Source organism: Neophocaena asiaeorientalis, unplaced genomic scaffold (assembly GCF_003031525.2).
Source record: "Neophocaena asiaeorientalis asiaeorientalis breed wild unplaced genomic scaffold, Neophocaena_asiaeorientalis_V1.1 scaffold77, whole genome shotgun sequence".
NCBI lineage: Eukaryota > Metazoa > Chordata > Mammalia > Artiodactyla > Phocoenidae > Neophocaena > Neophocaena asiaeorientalis.
In genome coordinates, this window is record NW_020174645.1 from 5,826,693 (window position 1) to 5,851,032 (window position 24,340).

Genomic DNA, 24,340 nt, shown 5'->3' on the forward strand with positions numbered 1-24,340 from the left:
TCCACTGACTCCCACAGAAATGTCAAATTTTTTACATATCCATTCCTGTTTTTATTTCACATATCTATTTATTAATATGATGAATACCCATCAACATCCACTTTGACCCAAGAGCGGGAACATGTATGTTTATTTTTTGTTTCTTTCTTTTGCTAGCCTGTACCCTCTATGAAAGCAGGAACTTCTCTAGTTTGCTCACTCTTACACCCTTAGCTCCTAAAACAGTGCCTGGCACATAGAACTCGGTAAATAAATGTTATTGAATGAATGAGTGATTGAAGGAGAGAAATCACCAAAAGCTGCAACAGACAAATCTAAAATAATCTAAGGTCAAGCTAGTTCTTCATGACAAAGTGAAACAAGCCCAGTAAACTAAAGTAGCTTCTCCAAGATCACAACGGTAGTCTGTGGCAAAACTGGAGTTCCTTATTCACCAGGATCTGTGATAAGCCGTACATCGTGCTCTGATTTTTTGCAGCCTTAAATGCGTAAGAGACAACTCATATTGTTGTAACACGATCTGATGTAGTTTGGCTTTCTTCACATTAAAAAGGATCAATCCCAGTATGCAATGCAAACAATGAGTTAACAGTCGATTAGAAACCCATATCCAGCATGCCTTGCTCCCGAGCAACCTCAGAAGTGGGTATAAGAGACACCATTGCATTCTGGGAGTTGTAGTCTCACAGGACTGGCCCGCCTATTATGCAGCTTCAGCGGCCTACGTTTGGAGGAAACCGTACTGGGTGGCTTAGGGCGGCCGGAGCCCTAGAGAGCGGTGCCGCCCAACAACCTTTGCCTTCGACCGGGGGGGCCAGCTCCGCCTCTTCTCGTATCTTTCCCATAGCCCAAAATGGCGGCGGAGGTGGATTTTGGCGACCTAGAGCTGTTCGAGGCGTTTGACCACCTAGAGGAGTCGACTCCGAAGCCAGTTCACACCCTCTTCAAGGACGACGACGGCGACGAGGAGGACGAGAATGGGGTCGGCGACGCAGAGCTGCGGGAGCGGCTTCGGCAGTACGAGGAAACCATCGAGCAGCTCCGCGCCGAGAATATCCTTCCCGCTCGCTGGGCCCTGTCACTGGGGAGTGTGGTGTGTGCCGTCCCCGGGAGGGTGCGGGCGGAAATTCCACGAGGCTGAGAATCGCGGGTTCGGGTTGCATAAGCCGTCCCCGAGGCCTCGGCGCAGACATCTCCCCTTCTGGGATCCGTATCCTGGACCTTATTCACTCCTCCCGCTCCCCAATCTGGGGCAGGTTTTTAGCGTTATTCCGGACTCCTTCAACTGTTCAGTTGTAGACTCTTCACTTCTCTTCCCCTATTTGGAGTCATCCGATCTCCTTTTTTGGAGCCAAGCTAAAGTTGTTGCAGTCAAGCTGTAGTTATATGTTAGGAGATACCAGATGCTTAGACCTAGGCGCAGATGTGTCTTTAGGGCGGGGCAAAAGTTAGTGGTGCTAGGATGTGCAGTTGGGGGCGTTAAGGAGTCGAGGCATGCAGAGAGAAATGGTTAATTGCTTGATGAACTTCGGGGATTCATTTTAAAGTTCTTCCACTTTGAAGTAGCTTCCGTGGTTAAGGGCCATTGCAAACCCCTAGGGAAAACGCGCAAATAAGTTTCCGTTTGCCTTTAGTTACATGTTTACAACCTTTCTAGAAGAAGTGTTACTGTGTTTATTTCCATTCTTAGAGAATTTTTGGTATTTTTTTGTTTGTAATATACATGCAAGTAATTTTGGCTCAGGTAGTTTTTCTAGTGTAAAAACCCCTGAAAGTGGTTGGTAAATCATCTTTTAAGGTTTTCGAAGTCATTTTTTCATAATGCCGTTTTCCTCGACATTTTTTAATGAAAAATTTCAAAATACAGAAAATTTGAAAGGATTTTACAGTGAACATTCATAGATTCCATCCTAGATTCTTCAGGTCTTACCAGTCTGTTACGCTGCATAACATTTTTGGTTTAGTCTGTTAGTCTCTTTGAACTACGTGCCCCTGCCTTAGAAATACCATGTTGGAAGGGATGAAAACTCTATTTTAGTTTTTAGATCCAGATACCTAGCCCTGCAACAAAACAGGAGGTCAGTAAGTGTGTCATCCTCAAAATATTTGTCTTTTAACGTTTATAACATATGTTTATAACATTGACACCAAAAATGAGGTTAGTAGTTGAATTTTATGATCTTCGTATTTCTATTTAATGAGGGCTTATACTCCTTAACAAGTAATAACATCAAGAACTTAAAAGAAAATTGAACATTCTGACTCGACCAAGGTATGAGATCTTGAATTTGCACCATAATGTCCTTTATTTTTTATCCTGACATTAATATTTAATCACAGGGTTTTTTTTTTTTGCAAAAAGGGTGTTTAGGATTTTTGTACCATTTTGTACTCAAGAAATCATCGTAATGATCTTTTATTTTTAATTTGTGAGGGTAAAATTTGAATTCTCACAACTGTATTAAACTTTGAAAACTGACTTATTGGATGAAAATATGTGTGAAACACAATTCAGAAGTTTTTGACTTAATGTTCAGAACAGGCAAGTTATCAACCTAGCTGTTGCTATTCAGTGAACATTTCTGGTAAGTTAGAATTCAGATTACAGTATTAATCTAGCTGAAGATTTATTTATACAATTAAAATGTGTTCATAAATAGAAATAATGCAAGATGCAGCATTTTAGAAGAAGAGATGGTAGTTGCTTTTGAAAAAAGTACAGTGAGTAAATTTGCATTCAGGCATCTGATTTTAATAGAAGATTAAATGTTGATATTTTGTAATTAAATTTATTCAGTAGTCACTAAATTAAAATATTTCCTAAAGTACAAATTTATTACACAGAATGGTATGTTAAGGCTTTCAGAATATGGGGTACACTGATGCAGTTTCACATGGAATTTTTTGTCCCTGGTACCGGCTGAATTGACTGGCTACACTGGTGACTAAAACTTTAAAATTTTAGAATTTAACATATTTAGAATTTAGACATATTTCAGAATATGTCTAAAGAATAACTTCTCTATGCCCTACTTTCCTTCCTCTATGTGAGCACACTTTGTAGATCTACACTTATTTTTGGTTAGGTAGTAAATATATTGAATGTAACTAGGATTCTTAAAAAAAATCACAATTTTTATATATGTAAAAATATTTAGACAAGCATATGCTTTGTAATAGAGTTGTTCATTTAAACATTAAATATTTATAAGGGGGTTATAATCACCTGAATTCAAATGATTACAGCATCATAGGCTTTGCCAATTTATAAGAAGCAAGCATTAGTATCCTGAAAAAGGAAAATATATATATATATTTTTTTTTTAATTGGTGCCCTCCACATTGTCAGACTGACAAAGCTTTCTACAGAACACCAAGGAAGAAAAAAAATAAAATTATTTAGATAAAACTGTACCCTACATCTCTTGATTTAACCCTTATTTTTGGAACTTTCATGATCAGAAGTGTCTCTTCTTTTTATCCAGTAAACATTGTGGGGCGTTTTTTTTGTTTGTTTTTTTTTTTCTGTTTTTTCTTTATATGATGAAAATTTTCAAACGTACAGAAAGTGGAAAGAATAGTACAGTTAATACCCATATTTTCATCACTTAGATTTAACAATATTTTGCCATATTTCCTTCTTCTAATTCCATATACATATTTTACCCCAAATATTTCAGCATGTATTTTTTTTTCTAAAGACTTTCATGTTACCACAACACCATGATCACGCCTAATAACTGGCGCGATTTCCTTAATAACATTCTCAACCAGATTCAGATTTCCCCAATTGAATGTCTTTATTGCTGATTTCTCAAACTGAACTCCAGTCAAGGGTCATGCAATTGCATGTAGTTTTTAGAAACATGATGTATTTTTTAAAACTGAAGTTTGTGCAAATTGAAGCAAGTTTCTGGGTGTCTTCATATTTAATTTTATTTCTCTACTTGATGTGGGCAATTCCACATACAGATTGATTTATTTCACGTGCTGTACAGGTAGAGGGATTTGAGGCAGGTGTGGAGGAATCAGATTCAGCTGCTCCCAGGTTACCAAAGGGATATATAGCAGATTTCCAGGCTGCAGTCTAGTTCTGTTTTTTGCAGTATTTCAAAGTCAAATTCAGGAATGAGATACTTTTTACATCTCTACTTTAAAATTTTGGATTTGAGCTACTTAGTGCAATGTGCTCTGCCCTCCAGAAAGAGTCTACCCATTTATTTATAAAGTGTTTCAATTTCCCATATATTTCTAAGCCAAATTCACTGATTCTTTCAGAAATATATTCTTGTAACCTGCTTTATTCAATTCCTCCCTTCCCTCAATTTGTAAACAAAGAGCCATTGGGTAAAGAAGCTTTTCAGTTGAAAGATTAACTGTAGTTTTTAATTTTTTTTGCGGTACGTGGGCCTCTGACCGCTGCGGCCTCTCCCGTTGCGGAGCAACAGGCTCCGGATGCACAGGCTCAGTGGCCATGGCTCATGGGTGCAGCCGCTCCGCGGCACGTGGGATCTTCCCGGACCGGGGCACGAACCCGTGTCCCCTGCATCGGCAGGCGGACTCTCAACCACTGCGCCACCAGGGAAGCCCAGTTTTTAATTTTTTTATGAAATATTTTTTAAAAGATGTAATGTAAAAGATACCCCTAAAAACTGTTAAAGTGGGTAAAACTGGAGTTCTTTGTGGTTCTTGATCTTATTTGTAAAATATTCTATGATCTTTGGTACTTCAGAATTATAAAGATTCAGTGTTTATATAAACATATGCAAGTTTTACTTTAATGTCTTCTAAGAGTATGTTTTAACTTCTGTTTTAGTGGAATATTGGTGAACAATACTAAATTAGATGGACCTTTATTTCAGATTCTATTTATGAACAATGTTATTTCAAAGTAAGTAATTTTCCCTTTCCTAATATTATGAGCTGATGTATTTATGATACAATGTCTTCTATAAATACGCTATTCTCATTTTTACTTTATATACCATCTTTATTCTTTTACTTAAAATTTATGGAATCATGATAAGAGTGAGGACATTAGAGTCATATAAACCTGAATTTGAAGCTGGACTCCTCTACGTTCTATATCTGTGAACCTGGACAGGTCACTGACCCTCTCTGCATATCAGTTTCATCACTGGAAAACAGGACACTAATAGTAACTACCTCTTAAGTAGCTAAATGAGCACCTGTAAGAGCCCAATAAATAGCCTCAAATAAAAGTCACCGCTACCACCATAAATAATCTTAACCATTTCTCTGCCACAATCAGGGAACTAAGTTTTCCCTGTTGGCTATCTTCAAAGCTTACCCACGTGATTTTTTTTTTCTTTTTAATAGCAAAACTAGACCTTTGCAAGCCTTCCAGCATGCTTGGGTCTAGGATGACTCAGTGCATTCCTGCAGTGCTTGCTAGAATGTTCTGACATGGTTTGAGGCCTTGACCTGTCCCTTCCTCAGAGCATGGTCATAGACATTTCAGACACCTGCTTGCCCCCTTCGGTGTCACTTAATCATACTGTTATCTTAGGCGCCGGGCAAGGTAAAGGGACCGTACATAGGGCGTTACCTGTGTGGCAGGTCCATTGGCTACTTCAGCTCAGCAGAAGCAGAACCTGAGGCTCTGGGAGGGTGGAGCAGCCTGTGGTGAGCACAGGAGCAGCACGGTGCTGGGCACGTGGGGCTCCAGCCCCGCCGTCACCGTCCGAATCGGCCTCTAACTCAAGCCCTTGGCAGTCTTAATGTCTGCACTGCTCACCCGGCATTGTGCCTGCAGAAATCTTACAATGTCAGAGCTAACGGGACCTGATGGATCAAGTCTGTAAATAGGAGGTTGGCTCTTTTGGCCCCTCCTGAACCGAGCACTGAAGAATATTTGATGAACGTGGTTCTTGACCTGGAAAGCTGGAGAAAATAGACCTCAGCCATTTTTCTTGCATTGCATTTTGGTCTTTTTTTCTCCAGTGTAATATTTACATAGGTGTTTCCTTATGTGTGCAGAGAGGGTGTCTGGGAGGAGGATGTGGGATAGCTGAATGCACTGATTATCTCTGTGTTGCAGAAATAAGGGGCTGAGAGACAGGGTAGGAAGGGAGCTTTTCATTATGTAACTCACCCTTTTAGTTCTTTTGAATTTTGAACCATTTACATGTATTATATATTGAAAAATTAAGTATGTAAAATTTATAAATAAAATCCATTTAGTCTTTGCATAAGTATTTGCCAGCTGTTACAGCCTAGGCACTGTGTTAGGTTATTGTAATCATTTTATTAACTTGACAGTAATGTATATATTTTCCCTAAGGAATAGATTCCTGAGTGTTACAAAGAGTCAGTGATTTGATAAACTCTGAAAAACAAAATAACAAAATTTACACATGACATCTTCTAAAAATGCATAAAACTCAATCAAGTCAATGTTTTACTCTGTCTGGGTTCTGACCATTTTGTCCTCTTTATGCAGGCAATATCATCAAGAAATAGAGGAATTTGTATCAAATTTAGTAAAAAGATTTGAGGAACAGCAGAAAAATGATGTGGAAAAGACTTCCTTTAATCTTTTGCCCCAGGTATTTCAAACTTAAGAGACTTTAAGATTAGTAGGTTATGCTTTTCGCCGCCAATTGTTAGGCTCCAGGGATCCTCTTGAATCAAAACCAGAATGACTGTTGAGATTGACTCTTCACCTCCCATCCTGCAGCCAGGCTTCCTTCTCCACAGTCTGACCAGCGCAGCCACAGGGTTTTCTTTTGGATCACGGGTGTTTTTCTCAGAGATTCATATTCACACCTGGCTGCACTCAAAACTGAAGCCTTTTTATTTTCCATTCCCTGACTTGGACACGTGGTTTGGGGAAGAAAATTAATTTTAGGTCAGAAAAAAAAATCTCTGTCTCTGGGGTTTATGAAAGATGGATTCTTTTTATCTAAAATGAACAGGTTCATATGTTATCCTTTCTTTCCCTTCTACTTGTTTTAAAAATCAACAGCATGCCCAAAGAAATCTGAGAGATTCCACTCTGAATATTAGGGCATGAGTTTACCTTAAGAAAATCAGAATTATGATTTCTGGGCTCTTTTTTTTTAATTAAAAATTAAGGTAAGTAGGTCTCTCAAATAAGGATCTTTAGCTGTTTATCCTCAGAGGTTGGAGAATGGAGTATTCTAATTAATTAAATTTTTTGTTTATCACCTTTAGTTTTCACCTATCAGGTATAATTTTTAAAGATTCACGGAACAAAATACATTTAACAATGAAAACCATACTGAAAAAAAAAACCCCAAAACATATTGAGTATTATTTAATATTTGATTCAGGAAATACTTCAGAATTTTGTAGTGGCTTGAGGTCTGTAAGGGTTGTAATACAGTATTGACCAGTAATATCAAGTTATATATTATTTTAATCTTTGATTATCTGATTTCAAGGTAAAGTCTGTCTTGTCAGTTTAAGTGTTGAAAGTTCCATAATTAATATTTGTTAACACAAAGGTCATAGTGTAAAAATAATTTTTAAAAAGTCATAGTGTATGTTAATGCTCCAGAAGATACTATCTTTTATATATCTTTTTAACTTTCCCACTTGGGAGATTTCTTTCATAAACATTCCTACCTAGCTTAACTTCTCAACTCACCCTAATTATGACAACAATGAATTCAAAATTTTATATACCTTAATGGTATGTATTAGAAAATAAAGTGTGTTCAGGTGGCTAATACTTGAAATTGAAAGTTGTTAAAAATTGGTTACCTTTTGTAACATGTATTTCTCTTTGTGTTAGCCTTCCAGTGTTATGCTAGAAGAGGACCATAAAGTAGAAGAATCCAGTGCTGTCAACAATAAGGAAGCTTTTAGTGTAAGTTTGGACATTTAAGTTTTGAATTCTGCAGATGTGTTTCCTATCCTATGTCCATTGGGTGACATTTAAATGATAAAGTGGTATAGGCATATGTCGTCAGACGATCACACATTCTTTCATTAAATTTGTTGTAAACAACAGTGTAGGCTTCAGCCTCTAACTACCACAGTTTGCTTTTTAATAACTATTTCATTGTGGCCTGGGGGCACAATATATATACTTTGGAGGACTTTATTTTTCTCTTGACTATCCTCTCTGTTCATCTTCTTTCCTTTCTTTCTTTTTCTTTTTTTAATAGATTGGGTTTTTTTTAGAGCAGTTTTATGTTCACTGAAAAATGGAGTGGAACGTACAGAGATTTGCCATGTATCCTCTGCCCCCAGACATTCATAGCCTCCCCCACTATCCACAGCCCCTACCAGGTGGTACATTTGTTACAATTGATGGAACTACATTGACACATCATTATCACCCAGAGTCCATGGTTTACATTAAGGTTCATTCTTGGTGGTGTACATTCTGTGAATTCGCACAGATTTATAATGATATGCATCTACCATGAGACTGTCATACAGAGTAGTTTCACTGCCCTAAAAATTATCTTTATTCCGCCTATTCATCCCTCTCTCCCACCTCTACGCATTTTTAAGAACTTGGATGAAGATATAGAAAGCATGCTTGTGGAACTTAGAGATGGGTGAAGCTGAGAGGGATATATAGCTAATATAACAGGTGGCAGATAGGAAGTGTTAAATGTGGACAGACTACAATAGTGGGTGAAAAACAGAAGACGATTTACAGGGATGAACCTACATTTAGCCCTTTCAGTACCTATGCAAAATTCAGCAGTGTCAGTGCAGTGTAGTGGTGTGATTTTGCAACTTAAAAATTTTTAAAGAAGATGGTGTAATCCTGGATTCCATTAGAGGGAGACTAGTTTTCATGTTCACGGAGTATTGTGTCCCATTGATGTACCACAATTTAGACTAAATTAATAAGTGCAAAATCCCCCATTTCCAGGCAGGTGCCACTTTAAATCCCAGAACCTTAGAGTTTAAAAGGGAAATGAAGTTATCTAATTCAAATTCAGGAATCTTTCTTTAAAGTGCCCTTAGAGCATTTTGCTCTTTTTTTGAGTCTTTCCAGTAACTTGAAATTCACTTTTTTAAAAAATGAGGCAAACCACTTCGTTCTTCACACCTGTGATAGAAATTTCCACTCTCTAAAAGTGGAGCTGATATGTGCTTCTTGGACTCAATCCAATCCCTGGTCCTAGTTCTTCCACTTGACATTTATAGGGTGATCTAAAACGATACCTTTGCAAATATCAGCCTTTATCACATTTGTAGAGATGTGTACATACCTTGTAAATCTTTTCAGTAAGATCTGTGGGCTCTTCATCATCCCAGCACCCTCATGTCTTTAAAATTGTGGAAAACTGAAAATAGATTGGATATAGATGATTTTAAGGTGTTAGTAATTTTCTTAAGCATGACAGTGGTATTGTGATTTGTAGAATGTTCTTATTCTTAGAAGGCTCATACTGAAGTATTTAGGGGTGCAGTGTCATGAATAGAGTCTGTAGCTGGTTATGTGTGGAAGCTAGAACCTGGGAAGGAAGTTATTGTATTAATCTCGAGCTGGAGAAAACAGTGACTTAGACTAAGATGATAGTGGTGTTGACTTACTTTTTAAAAATGGCTCAGTAAAAAGTGTGTGTGTGTGTGTGTGTGTGTGTGTGTAGAGATGTGCACACAAAAATGTCAGTTAACAATTGTTGAATCTAGATGGAGGGTACATGGGTGTTCCTTGTACCATTTTTTTCAACTTTTCTGTAGGAAATTGTTCCCAAAAGTTGGAAGGAAAGGAAAAGAGTGATTGGGAGGAAAGGAAGTGGAAACAATGACTATATAGATATAGACAACTGTCTGAGGATCTTGCTGCAAAAGGAAGCAAAGAAATGGGAAATTGGAGGGAATATAAGAGTTGTTGAAAAGTTTTTGTTTTTTAAGTCTGGAGAAAGTGCAACTGATAGTAGTGATCCAACAGGAAAAATTCAGTGATCTAGGCAACAGGGGGGAATTCAGTGATGGAGATCTTACTTATGCATCAGAATGTGGCTCCTTTAACTAGGGAGTTGATTATTATTTCTAATAATTTCATCCAGAAATAAATTGTTAAAACAATTAATCATAGTCTTACATTATTTAATGTCTTTTTTTTTCTGCTTAAATAGCAATATTTTTTGACTTGTTTTCTGCAGGTTGTAGGAAGTGTCCTGTATTTTACTAATTTTTGCCTTGATAAATTGGGGCAACCGCTACTAAATGAAAACCCTCAGCTTACGGAAGGATGGGAAATACCCAAGTATCCTACATAGTGAATGAAGATCTTTATGCATCTTGCCATTAAGTTCACCTTTAAAAAAAAAAAAAAACCAAATTTTGCAGACTATGATAACTATTCCTTAATAAAACTCACTAAAGGTACCAGCAAGTCTTCAGCCACATTGTTTCTCTAGAAGGGCAAGAAATACAAGTAAAGGCAAAAAGGTTTGTGTGGGGAGTTGCTTTTGTTTTCTTCTTCTTTTTTAACCAAAACCATGAACTCTTTTAGCTTGAAAAGTTAATATTCTTTATTGCTAGATTACGATAAATAAACAGATTAAACTAGAATTTCAATATATAGACATGTTAAATGTTTAAGTCAGTTATATTGGAATTCATTGGTTCACTCCTGATGTGCCTGGGTGGGTGGAAAGGTATAATTACTGCTGTCAGTTTGATTGCTGTCTTATAACCATCTACCCCTTTCCAAGTTACCTAAAGGAAAATATGATAATCTGTTTGCCTTGGTTCTTCTATTATTAGCCACTGACAAAACTCAGAGGTAACAGATCAGTCGGGAACACAAGGGTTCTTGGTTAAAAGACTTGGTCAAAAGTACTGTTTGTTTAAATCACTAAGCACAAGAAGTGAAAGTGTACTCATTTATGCAGATAATAATTGGCGATCTACATGCTTTCTTGTCTCTGATACACGTTGCTGTCATACAGAATTTTGTTGATTTGCTTTTATATTTCTATTTACATTATGAAAATCTTTGTTTTTTGACCAAATAGGCCAAAGCCTCACTGTTTCAATTGTGGTTCTGAAGAGCATCAAATGAAAGATTGCCCAATGGTAAATTTTTCTCATATAAAAAAAAAATCTTTGAACCAGAGCTTTCTAATGTTTTCAATACATCTGTGGCATTGTGTGATGTGAAGAAACTTCCTGTCTTTCCCATAGTCCTTGATTTTGAAATCTTTCCAAATTTATACGTAAGTTTTAAAGATAATAGATTTTTTAAAAAATAATAATTTATTACAGTACTCTGTATTTGAGATGAATAAAACATTATGAGGGTTCATTTTTAGACAACTTATTTTCAAAACTTTATTTTATGTTATGATAGTACCAAGGTAATACGAAATTAAGGGGCTGCTTCTCTTCTTTGCTTATTTTCCTAAAGTATCCACTCTCTTTTATACCTGTCCCTTATGCATTAAAACTGAAATAATCTGTGTGCTTGACCTAGAAAAAGTGCTTATATTTATTTAATTTCTGAAATATTTCTAAACTGCTCGATACCATTCTTTCCAAACACATTACGATTTAGCCTCGGAATGCTGCTCGAATAAGTGAGAAGAGAAAAGAGTATATGGATGCCTGTGGTGAGACAAGCAGTCAGAATTTTCAGCAGCGATACCATGCAGAAGAAGTAGAAGAAAGATTTGGAAGATTCAAGCCAGGAGTTATTAGGTACCTCTGTCATTTTACCATAGAATGTCATTTCTGCTTCCCTATTATTTGGAACGTTCTGTGGATCTTCAGGGTAATAATCAAGATATAAGTGTTCTCTAGCAAGGCTCTATATAATGTACATCAATCCATCCAAAAAGATTTATTGGAATTTTAACTATGTGTTTGATAGGCACTGTGCCACAGGCGTGTAATATAAGACACAGAAGAGTTTTAAAATATCAGACCAGTATGTATTTTCATCCAAACAAGAATACAGTATTTTTCTTCCTCTTTTATTTTTACTCAGTGAGGAACTTCAGGATGCGCTGGGTGTGACGGACAAGAGTCTTCCACCTTTTATATATCGAATGCGCCAGCTAGGATACCCACCAGGCTGGCTCAAAGAGGCCGAACTAGAGACCTCAGGGCTTGCACTCTATGATGGAAAAGGTATAGTATGTTCAGTTAGATAAGTCAGCTTAAGTGTTCTATCTTTTTCTTTTTTAATTAAAGAATCACAGTAAAATAGGGTGGGAATGACTGGCTTAGTGTGTGCTGAGTTAACTAAAAAATATCTTGATGGTGTTTCCCTTGTTTTACAAGGAAGGAGCTAAAACTTCAGTGAGAGTTATCAGATGGTTATCTGGACTTGCCCAGTGACTACCTAGCAAGGTATTGGTTCTCCAGCTAGACCTCATAAGCTCTTGCCTTTCTCAGTAATGGTAACAGAAATATATCCATCTCTGCCAGGAGACCTATAAAAATTAGAATAAATAAACCCTCCTATGATCTAGAACTTCTCTTAGGTACCTCCTCTAGAAAAATATTCACACGTGCACACAAGGAAATGTATGTATATAAAGATACTTTTTAACATTGACTATGATAGTGAAAAATTAAAAACAACATTAAGGCCCTAAAGGAGAATGGCTAAGTAAACCGTGGTAGATCTGGGGGGTGGAATCCCTGCAGTATTTTTAAAAATGGAGTAAATCCATGGAGCTAACGTGGCAAAATCCCTATGCAATACTGAGTTTAAAAGGCAAGTTTCTGGATGACTTAATATTATGATACCATTGAACCCACACGGATGAAACAATGCTCTATATTTTCTATGAGGAGTTATGTTTGTAAAAGATATTTTTGAAAGATCTTAACCAAGAACCACCTAGGTTTCAGGGTTTGGACTCATAGAGGCCTTCCCTGACCACTTTATTTAAAGGTATCTCTCCCGGGCTTCCCTGGTGGCGCAGTGGTTGAGAGTCCGCCTGCCGATGCAGGGGACGCGGGTTCGTGCCCCGGTCCGGGAAGATCCCACATGCCGTGGAGCGGCTGGGCCCGTGAGCCATGGCCGCTGAGCCTGCGCGGCCGGAACCTGTGCTCCGCAACGGGAGAGGCCACAACAGTGAGAGGCCCGCGTACCGCAAAAATAAATAAATAAATAAATAAATAGATGTGTCTCCCCCATGTTTACCCACCTGTTCTGCCAGTCTTTATCACTTCACCCTGTTTGTTTTCTTCATGCCCTGTCACAATTTGTATCTATTTATTTATCATGTAGCACAGTGCCTGGCATCTGGTGGATAGTAAATAACTTTTTATATAAAAATTTTTAAAGTCCTAACCAATATACAGCAAACTCAACAGTGGTTATCCCTGAGAACGAAAACAGGATTGGGCTTAAGATTTTAGTATTATCTCTAATGCTGTACATTTTTTTAAAATGAGAGTGTTTCTAGATATTACTTAGGTAATTAAAAATAAAAAATTTAGAGACTTCCCCAGCAGTCCAGTGGTTAAGACTCTGCACTTCCACTGCAGTGGGTGCAGATTCAATCCCTGGTCAGGGAACTAAGGTCCCACATGCCGCGCAGCACAGCCAAAATAAATAAATAAATTAATTAAATAAAAGCTAAATAAAAAATTTACCAACCCCCCCCACCTCAAGTGGTACCAAAGAATATTTAGCACAGCCTTTTTTTTTTTTTTTTTTTTTTTTTTTTTTGGTTGTATGGGGTACTCAAACCCTTGTCCCCTGCCCTGGCAGGTGGATTCTTAACCACTGTGCCACCAGGGAAGCCCCAGCACAGCCTTTTAATATATCCCCAAGTCATGCTGACATTCAAATTATCATTGCTCCTGCTGCTCTGTAGATGCTTGCATTTCTGTTTTCTCTCTCTCTCTCTCTCTCTCTTTCTCTTTCTCTCTTTATTTGTTTGAATAGAGATTCTTTGGACAAAAGATTGTAGATCATTGAGTGCCTCTTAAATCTCTTTTAATCTGTAAGTTCCCTTTCTTGTTTTTAACAAAACTCTGTATTTTGTCCTTTTGAGTTTTCAAGATTTTGCTGGTGCATCCCCATGGTGTTATTTTAGCATGTTTCTCTGTCCCTCTGTTTCCTGTGAATTGTAGTGGAATCAGTCATTGGTGAACATTGCCTATATCTATCTGTTAATGACGGGTGACACACTGGTTATATTCTTATTCTTTCATTACTTGGCTTCTTATCCTGAAAACTTATATAAAGAGAAACTTCTCGTCAACTATTTGTTTTCCTTAGGTATATAGACAAGGCAAAATAAAATGTTCGATTTATTTAGTACTTTTCAAAATAATGAAGTGGTTCCTAAGTATCCTTCAAAAACTATTCTCATCTGTAAAGTGGTTTTAATAGTATGTACCTCTTAGTGTTGTTATGAAGATTAAGCGAATGAATACTTGTAAACTGTTTCAAGCACTATCTGAAAAGAAAACACAAGCTCATACACAGTGACCATTATATAAATGTTTATTAAATAAAGAATTGGAATAGAGGGTTAGACAAATCAAAGACCAGTGCAAAACAGACTTTTCAAATAACTCATGGAAGAACTAAAATTTCCAAGATTTTAAATGTTTATTTTTATCAAAATAATATGTCCATGTTGTTTAAAAATTCTAATCTAATGGTTCAGACAAATTATAATTAAAGCTATTCTCGGAATAATTCTGTGGTCATGGATCTAAGCACTTTCCAGGTCTGCTTTTGGTCTGGAGAGGGATTTATGTGGGCATCTAGCAATATTAAGCGTTTTGATGGTCTGTAATAGATGGTGCTGATGGAGAAACAGAAGCTGGAGAAGTACAACAAAATAAAAGTGTCACTTACGATCTCTCGAAGTTGGTAAACTATCCAGGTTTTAATATATCTACTCCCAGAGGAATTCCAGATGTAAGTGTGTTGGTTTTTTATTCTTCTGGGATGTGACATTATTTATGTAGATTGTTCAAAATGTTAGCTTATGTAGCAATTACTGTTCCATAAAGAAGTAAATGTGTTGCTTTTGTGTTTAATTTTTTAATTTCCTTTATGTTGATTAGAATATTAAGTGAAATCTTGAATTCATCAGAAAAAAAGCCCACAGTTTTTTCCAATTTTATGCCCTAAGAAAAGGAGCTAAAATAGAATGGTTAGATTCTATAAATCTAAAACTATTCTAAAATTAAAAGATTATTTTTTTTAAATATGGGATGGTTTGAAGCAGTGTTATAAGTTTTACAGAATTAATTGGGAAGTAAGTTTCTGCCTTTAATAAATCTAAGTATTACTATAACTTTTTCCTACTCTTCCCTCTTCACCCCCTCCCCAAAGTAAAATTTCTCCTATACAAGAAAGGTTTGCTACACTTAATCTTTTCCAACTTTCATCTTACGTTTCAGGCTTTAACAACTAACTATAGTAGTGGTGATGGTGGTGGTGGTATTTTAATAAAAATGCATTCTAGGTGTTCTTAGGCACTGAACTTCAGAGAAACAGCCAAAGGTCTGAACTTACAGTCTAGTGAACAGATACGAAGACGTGTGTAATTAATCAAGGGCTGAGTTGCATGTACAGACCATCAGTCCCTCTGGAAGTGGGTCCAAGTACCAGCCCACATCAGAATCTCCTTGGGGTGTGCATTAGAAATGTACATTCTTGAGCACCGCCCCTGCCCCCCCTTAGACTTAACTTAGTCCCTGGAATCTATAGGTTTCACAAGAGCCCAAAGTGATTTCTATTGAGAACCACTGTTGAATGTGTTACTGGCCATAAGAGAGAAACAAGTGATGTTGAACCTTCAAGATTATTGCTCAGTTTGGAAAGGGAAAGAACAGAAGACAGAAAAATCAGCATGAGTGAGCGAGTTAGGAGAAGGGAACAGTTAACAGTCCTGTGAACAGCGCTGGTGCGTCAGGAGGGGGGCGGGAGCCAGCCAGGCCGAATGAGAGTCTGCGTCATTAATGCCTGTAACTTCTTCTTGTAGTAGGTAGAACCTTTTTGGGCCAAGCGATTTTGTCAAGTAGTCTTTTAGTGTTCAGTCCTGATCATTTTGCAGGCAGAGTTGGTTTTTATTTCCCCTTCAATGCTCCATTATTTTCATTAATTTCCCCAAAAAGGAAAAGTCACATATGAAGCAGAAATGTAATTTGAGACCTCCACTTTACCTCCTGTCAGCAGACTATTCAAAGCATGACGTTTTCCAAATACGTACTTATTTTTCTCTTCTCTTTTCATCATTAGGAATGGAGGATGTTTGGTTCCATACCAATGCAGGCATGTCAGCAGAAAGACGTGTTTGCCAATTACCTAACTTCTAACTTCCAAGCGGTAAATAGATTTTCAGAGTGTGGTTTATAAAAATGTATCATGTCTATCTGAGGAATTTTGTAACTCATTAGGCATCTTATTGCCTTTTCTCGCTTTGGATAGAAAGCACTCTGTGTTTTCTGATGAATCCAAAGGAGAAAGGTAACTGCCTTCTCCAGTTACCTGGACTTAGCTCCAGATTGGTTTTCTACATCATATTTAAGTGAAGGGATGGGGTTCAATTCTTTGTGGACCCGCCTGACTTGTGTTCAGTTTGGTTCTCCGTTAGCCGAGCGTCAGGTCCAACAGCAAGAGGTCTTCGTCTCTGCCCAGGCCTAGTAGCCCAAAGAAGCAGAAGAAGGAAGGCAGCTTGGCAGCCTCGCCCGCCGACATGGAGCTTGACTCGGGTAGGTTTCATCCCGTGGTTTTGATTTCTTCAGAAAGTAGGGTGAATTTGTATGCTCCTGAGTTCCATAAGAAAGAGGAAGCTGTTTATGAGCACGAACTTTTCTTTTATACTCGGATATCAGAGCATCTCCACTCTTGCTGATCAAAGCTTGGTGTGAGAGCCAACTGGGCAGCCGACTGGGTACCTGAGCTAGACAGACCTACCCACCCAGTCCCAGTGGTTCTGGACCTGGACCGGCCCCTCTGGTGGGCAGTGCTTTGAGACAAGCAGTGGAACATGCTCCCCTTTGGCAGCTCCCGAGATGAAGAAGGGCAGAGCTAAGTCAAGCTTTCTCAGTTACTCTTCCCTAGTGTATAAATCCACTAAGTCCCTCCTCCCTCCAGGAAAGAGAGACCGGGGGAAAGTCCGTCCTCCCAGAAACCCATGAGGGAACAAAGGCCTTGCCCTCTGATACTCCCCCAGCCTTTTGTTCTCTGAACCCTCTGGCTTTACCGTGGGACCTGCGGTCAAGCAGGGTTGTGACGGTCCTTTTCAGCAGAGCAGTACTTATCAGGACAGTCATGCTTCCACCTTTCTGAGTCCCCGCTTACCCCACTACCAACCACCACTCCTTTGGGCTTCCCCTTGGGACTACTGATGAGTAGTTTAGATTTTGCCCCCAGAAGGCTCTGGAATGGATCAGAGTTTTGTGTTAATTGGATAAACTCCAAGTCCACTCTGAACCTAAGATGAAAACTCAACCCTTGTTCTGTTTCCCGTCACAAACCACGCCCCTCTACTCTGGTCCCATGTAGCGTGTCGGATGTTCTGGAAGTGAAATGAAATGGCAACATTAGGGTAAAATGCATACGGATGCTCTAGTAATAAGAGGCCAGCAATGTAAATTGCCTCAAATTTGAATGGAGACCTCCCCACCCCGAGTACCCATTTTAAAATCCCCGGGGAGATTTTATTTTACTTTATTTTTTTGGCCATGCCACACGGCACGCAGGATCTTAGTTCCCCGACCAGATGTTGAACGTGTGCCCCCTGCAGTGGAAGCACGGAGTCCTAACCACTGGACTGCCGGGAAGCCGCACCCAGGGAGAATTTAAAGGTTGCAGATTAAATCACCTTAAATCCCCAAATTGAATTATTTTGCACTAGCAACTTCAAAGTCCAAAATTAAAGCCTCCAAACCATTTTCCCCAATTTTTTATTCTGCTTGTTCTTACCACAGGAGTCTTGATACCTGAGTAAAGTTCACAACCTGGACGTTTAGCACCTACAGCCTTACTTCAATATCTAGTCTCACTTTTAACAAGGCCAAAGAGTTCATAGGAAACAGAATTACAGCCTTTGCCACATACCTATGAAATTTTGAAAGCAAGCAATTCCCCAAAACCCAAAAGCAGTTGTCCCAGACAATACATTCCCAGAGCCCAGCACTTCCCAGTGTTATCAAAGGCCACAGCCAAGATTCCTGAGTAAGGGCAAAGACCTTGGTTTCTCTCTCTCTCTTAGTGCCAGTCGTCTGACTCCACCACCTGGGAACTTAGGTTGGAAGAAATTTCCCCATAAGAAGATAATTTTGGTTTTAGGCACTTAGAGTACCTCTGAGGAAAAGACACCGAGCTTGGTATTTTGAACCATTTGGGATGTAGTTGCTTTCTCTCGAGGTCTGGGAATGTGCGGTGGTGGCAGTCCGTAACTAGGTCCACACACTACGTGCAGGCACTTTCAGCCCTGTGCTGGGAGCTGCTGCTTCTGTTTCTTGTGAGGGAATTTCTGAGGCCTAGGAAACCTTCCTCTTAAGGGAAGTTTCTCTCTGTTTGTCTGTCTGTCTCTTTCTTTCTCTTTCATATATAATTAACCAATCAAGAGCCAGCCTGAGCCCATGTGATGAAGTGAGACTCAAGAATACAAGTTTAGGGGCTTCCCTGGTGGTGCAGTGGTTGGGAGTCCACCTGCCGATGCAGGGGACCCGGGTTTGTGCCCCGGTCCGGGAGGATCCCACATGCCGCGGAGCGGCTGGGCCCGTGAGCCATGGCCGCTGAGCCTGCGCATCCGGAGCCTGTGCTCCGCAACGGGAGAGGCCGCAACAGTGAGAGGCCCGCGTACCGCAAAAAAAAAAAAAAAAAAAAAAAAAAAAATCCAAGTTTAGTGCCTCCACATTCCTTCTGTGGCTCTCAGTCCACAGTGGAATTTGGGACAGAAGATCTAGTGCTAGTTTTTGCCTAACTCACCCTGGGATAAACGGTTTAATTAGAACCTCTTTAGTTCTCGGTAAGACAGACAGAACCTTTGCAGAACAAAGATTATTTACCCCAGGTGCCTAAAAGGCCTGAAATGCCTTCTTTCCACACTATATATCTGGTCTCTGCCTCGGCCACACTTCCTGAGGACTCAGCTGGGCCCCTACCCCGAAGCCTGTGCCTTAGTTCGCTAGATCCCCCTCACCCTGCAGTCTGCAAGTGAATTATTTCGTCAGTTGTGCCTGCTTCCGAGCCTCTGCTGCCATCCGCTGAGGCTTCTGCCTGCCTGCACACATTTGGTAAGTGTAGTTCAAGGTCCCAGACCACCTGCTAAAGGCTCCTCTGGTCGCAGCCATCAGCAGAGGCAACTGGTTTTGTTTACAAGCGCCTGCCTCTGTGCAGAAGCTTAGGTAAGCCTCTGCCTTTTTAGAAAGAGCAGCCACCATAACACGCACTCACCTGCTGGGGACAAAGAACCCCGTGACAAGAGCTTTCTTGCCCAAGCCGCAGACGTAAAAGATGGGCCAGTGCCAGTGTCAGAACACTGACCACGTGTAAAGCTCAAGGCCTCGAGCCACGTGTCTTGACCTCCATGTGTCTTCCCACCCCCAGTCCATCCTTCTGTTTGTTAAAACATGTTGTTTGCCATGTTCCCTCTCAGCACAATGAATGTCAGCGTCTTTGAGGGGGTGAATAGCAACCCCCTTCCCTACCCTTGTTCTGAACAACTTTAAGTGATCATTCAGTGAGTAGTAACAGATCAAACTATCAAGGCCAGTTACAGGGCTGCTTCATGAAAGAGCCGAGAGGGTCTGCTAACTGAACTGGGTTGGCCTATGGACACCCTGATAAATGGTCCTAAAGGCAGGCCCTTCCCACCCCAGAACCACCGCAAATCCCCCTGTCCCCAGCTTCTTCCTGCCCTGCAGGGGCAGAACTCTGTAAGCCATAGTAATTCGAGTGACTTTTGTTGGCAGCTCATTCCCAAGAAGAAGAAACAGTGAGTCAGTGTAATTGCCATTTTCCTGTGGAAAATTTTATTAGCAAATCATGTGTTATAAGTGAAATGGATTCCATATTGCAAACCTGTGGGTAGAGTGATTCAGCTTGGAACTGTGAAGTATAACTACCTGAACATCCTGCTCCCATTTGGCTTTCTTACGTTAATAGTGTTTATCGTGATATTTGGTGCAAAATGAAACTTGGGTTAAACTGTTTAGTTATGTTTTATTCTTAAAAGCACAAAGTACCTACGTTGTCAAGTAGTTCACTAGCTTTGCCATCCCTTCTCCCTGCCAGCTGCTCCTCTGTGCTCTCTGCTGTAGCCGGCAGCACCCGTGCTGTCGCAGCTCCCGAGACTGAGAGATGCCATTCGTCTGCAGCCGCATCCACCCGTAATCGTGGCTTTCGTTTCTAGCCAGTTACCGAAATCTAAACACTGTCTCAGAAATTGCCTCTTCGTTCAGGCTTTTTTCTCTCACCTGATTGCTCTTGGCGCCCTTATAACTGATTTTTTTTTTTAATCCTTCCTTTCAGCTTTTTTATCCATTCTTTGCTCTTCCGATTGAGTTAACGTCTTAAACTCTGAGTGACAGTGTATTACCCTCCTCAGATCTTATTGCCTGTACAATAAAGTTCAGGCTGGTTTTGCATAGGCTTTATGATTCTGTGTTATGCAGTTGACTTTTCCAAAGTTTTTAAACACATAGTGTGTTTCAGACTCCTCTGCTAGACCCCGAGGCCAGGAAGATGAATAAGACACAGCTGCTACCATTAGTTACGGCCCTCTGTCGCCTAGGATTGCAGATGTGTAAACATCATTTTAATATAAATGTGGTGGCCTGTAGTGATACATACAGAGGTTAGTATCACAGAGCTGGCTACCAACCATAATAGTGGCACCAAGGAAAAACTGAGCAGCCGTGCTGGATAAAGTCATAGCCTCTTCCCAAGAATGACTTCGAGCTGTATCATGAGGGATGAATTCCGAGATTTACCAGGGCCATGAGAAGGGTTAGGGCGTTTGAGACAGTGAGAAATGCAAATACAGAAGCACGAAGCATCACGGCACGTTGGTCCAACAACAGTGTGACAGCTGGAGTCTTTTAAACCAGGCAGTAAGAAATGACATGGTGGAAGTAGGCAAATTCTTGGTTGTGAGAGCCTCTAAGGCCCAGAGGAGATCGGACTTCTTCCTGCAGGTGATGGGAAGGCCCTAAAGAGTTTCTCATGAGATGGAAGTGTTATTAGGACCAGATTTGTGTTTTAGAAAGACTGATAGTTTGGAGGATGAATATAAGGAAGAAGCGTCCAGAGGCAGGAAGGACTCATATTCCTGACAAACGGTAGTGGCCCCAAATAACGCAGCGCCTGTGACAGGCTGCAGGAAAGGGTGGGCCCCAGAGAGCCAAGGACCTGGCGTGGGCAGAAGGAAAGGAGGAGGACTGTCTGATGACGAGCAGGTTTCAGTTTTGGAGACTTCAGCAAGATGCCACCGGTGGTGCTATTAGCGAGCTTAGAAAATAGGGGAAGAGTGTGACTAGGGAAAGATCCTCTGTTTTGGACAGGTCAGATCTGTTGTGTCTGTGGGACCTACAGGTAGTGAAGACCAGTGACCAGTTGGCTGTATGAACCCACAGTTCAGGCGAGCAGTCTAGACTGAGGGTACAGAATTGGGAGATAAGCCAGGGACCCTCCCGCCCTGCCAGCTCCACTTCATATCCTTCTGCCTCCACCCACTCTGGAGTCTAGGCAGCTGAAGTGCCAGCCCAGTTTCCTACTGTGTTAAAGTTTTCCCTCGGTTAAAGTTCCCGGCGCCAGAGATCCTGACCTTTCCCCCTGCAGATGTTCTTTTCAGGTGGATTGAGGACATTAAGTGATGGTCATGGTATCTGAGGATCCAGTTTTCCCCTCTTGAGCCAGTAATTTTGGCCAGTGAACCTCTGGATTCACCTGAGTTCAAATAATAAGTGTTCGTAAAACCAAATAAATGCTATATGACAACTCAGAGTTTTTCAACGTCCTCATTTCAGATGCAGAGGTCCCGCACGGGTCCCCGAGCAGTGAAACTTTTCAGTTTCAGCCCCCGCTGCCCCCTGGCACTCCTCCGCTCCCCCGGAGCACCCCTCCACCCATCTTCACGCCTCCGCTGCCCAAGGGCACCCCGCCACTCACTCCCAGTGACTCACCCCAGACCAGAACGGCATCTGTGACTATGGACGAGGACGCACTGACTCTGGAGGAACTTGAAGAACAGCAGAGGCGGATCTGGGCGGCCCTTGAGCAGGCCGAGAGCGTACACAGTGATTCTGATATTCCTGTTGACACACCTTTAACCGGGAATTCGGTTGCCTCTTCACCTTGCCCGAATGAGCCTGACCTCCCTGTCCCAGAGGGAAAAACATCTGAAAAGCAGATGTCAGATGAGGCTGAGGTACCAGACACCAGTACAGAGAAGTCGGAAGTTGAACAAACCTCGAGTCCAGATTCTGAGGCTGCCTTGCCTGGCCAGAAAGAAGAGGAAGAGCCGGCTCAGGTAGACTCTAAAGGTGCTCTTGACAGCGGCAGGGTCGAGTCAGACTGTGAGGTCAAGAATGGAGGCAGCAGCCCGAAGCTCCTTCAGGCGGACGCCAGTCCTGGAACAGCCACTAAAATCCATAGCCCTGTCCCTGACATGAGCAAGTTTGCAACCGGAATAACGCCATTTGAATTCGAGAACATGGCGGAATCTACTGGAATGTACCTCAGGATAAGAAACTTGTTAAAGAACTCGCCCCGAAACCAGCAAAAAAACAAGAAGCCTTCTGAATAAACTGCTTTTGACATAGCACCAAGAGCTATTTAATTATAACTGTGCATTCTGGTAATTAGTACTAAGTGGACAGGTAAAATTATTTTCCTGTTTGTCCCTCCCATGTTAAAAGAAGTCTATCTAGGGCTTCCCTGGTGGCACAGTGGTTGAGAGTCCGCCTGCTGATGCAGGGGACGCGGGTTCGTGCCCCGGTCCGGGAAGGTCCCACATGCCGCGGAGCGGCTGGGCCTGTGAGCCATGGCCACTGAGCCTGCGTGGCCGGAGCCTGTGCTCCACAACGGGAGAGGCCACAACAGTGAGAGAGGCCCGCATACCGAAAAAAAAAAAAGTCTATCTAAGGCTTAACTGTGGTCTGAAGTCAGGCCTCTTTTAAAGAACAGAAAGACTGAGCTTGCTGGTTTACTATATTTTATTCTTGCTGATAAAACCTTGGGGGGTGGGACGTAGGTAGGAGCTGGTTTAGAGATAGTCTGTTAAGGTTTATACTATTTTTGGATTGTGTCTGTCAAGAGTGATGATTTTTATCTGTCTTTTGTACATTGTTTTCCCTTTCTACATTTTGCTAATTATCCTGTATGTAAGTTTAATATATCACTTTTTAAAAGAAAACATTCTAACCATTTAAAGTTCATATTTCAACTGTGTGAACCAAATGAGAAAAATCAGGGATGAGCAGCTTTATCCCATTTCGGGTATTTTTGTAAGTGATTTACATGCATCAGTTTTAATAACACTTTTACTTTTTTGTAACTTCATTCTTCATATAAGCTTGCTATACAGGTATGTTCATCTTTGTGTACAAAGGTTTAATAAATTAGCTTTCATATACATAATCTGAGACTTTGAATACAAAAAAATGATTCACAGTTAAATAAGTATATACAACCTTGTAAGTTTGGAAGTAAATTTTGTGGTTGCAAAAATTAGTGGCAGCAAAGAAATTACAAGTTTGGGTATTTTCGGTGGATTTCAGCCTTAAATATAGAAACAGCAGGACCTTTTAAAGTAATCATTTTGAAAAAGATAAATGGAGGGCAGCTAGCCTTTGTACAAAAATAATTTTCTAGATTTGAATCCTATGATAATTGTTAAAAACAAAAAGTAGACATTAAAAAATTGTGTTTAATTGTCAGATAGAGCTGAAACTATGTTTTTTGTCTTTATGTGGAATGCCATTACATCTTTATACTCAAGTCCATGAAAATAAACATTTAGATGATCTTGAATGATTCCTGTTAGGTAGTGTTATTCTCCTCACAGGCCGGCAGAGGGAGCAAAATATAACCATTTCAGATTCGGTTTTCATTTTGGGAACTTGAGAAACCAAATTAACTGGGAAGAAAAATTATACGAAAGAGAGAAATTTATTTTCAAGCCCCTCACAGAATGTGCTAGAAATTGAATAAAATGTTTAATACTTTTGGCTTTTTTCTCTGAGTCGAAGTCCATAATAAAACATCTTCTACAATAGTTTACACAGTGCTTTTACGTACATTATCTCACTCAACGTTTCTGTCAGGTAAATGTCTTACCACCACATTATGTACATAACCTAAGGAAACTTGAGCGGCATAGAGAGGTCAAAAGGACTTGTCAGCAATTAAGAAGTGGTTGTTGGGATTTCCCTGGCGGTCCAG

At 40.3% G+C, this 24,340-nt stretch overlaps 1 protein-coding gene and 1 non-coding gene across 5 annotated transcripts; both read left to right on the forward strand.

Moving 5' to 3' along the window:
• The first annotated feature begins 740 nt into the window (after window positions 1–740).
• Window positions 741–24,128, forward strand: ZCCHC8 (zinc finger CCHC-type containing 8). Of its 4 annotated transcripts, none has more exons than XM_024758696.1 (14): window positions 741–1,052; window positions 2,230–2,272; window positions 4,817–4,891; window positions 6,464–6,569; window positions 7,781–7,855; window positions 10,122–10,225; window positions 10,345–10,410; window positions 10,980–11,040; window positions 11,519–11,661; window positions 11,951–12,093; window positions 14,733–14,854; window positions 16,184–16,270; window positions 16,539–16,656; window positions 21,925–24,128. In XM_024758696.1, the coding sequence occupies exons 1-14, from the start codon at window positions 854–856 to the stop codon at window positions 22,701–22,703; spliced, it is 2,121 nt and encodes a 706-aa protein (XP_024614464.1). In that variant the 5' UTR covers window positions 741–853; the 3' UTR covers window positions 22,704–24,128. The 4 variants fall into 4 exon arrangements, with proteins under 4 accessions (XP_024614464.1, XP_024614466.1, XP_024614467.1 ...); XM_024758699.1 differs by having other exon boundaries at window positions 968–1,052; window positions 4,863–4,891; XM_024758698.1 differs by lacking the exon at window positions 4,817–4,891.
• On the forward strand, window positions 5,354–5,488 carry LOC112408866 (small nucleolar RNA SNORA9). Its single transcript, XR_003005025.1, has one exon. It is a non-coding gene; the product is annotated as a small nucleolar RNA SNORA9 (small nucleolar RNA).
• Window positions 24,129–24,340: the final 212 nt, after the last annotated feature.

Excerpts from the sequence above, each read along its gene's own strand:
- ZCCHC8 (XM_024758696.1), top strand. The coding sequence starts at position 854 with ATGGCGGCGGAGGTGGATTTTGGCGACCTAGAGCTGTTCGAGGCGTTT. Across the intron at positions 2,273-4,816 it reads AACATTCTGACTCGACCAAG|TGGAATATTGGTGAACAATA; the intron begins GTATGAGATCTT and ends CTTCTGTTTTAG. Across the intron at positions 14,855-16,183 it reads CTCCCAGAGGAATTCCAGAT|GAATGGAGGATGTTTGGTTC; the intron begins GTAAGTGTGTTG and ends TTTCATCATTAG.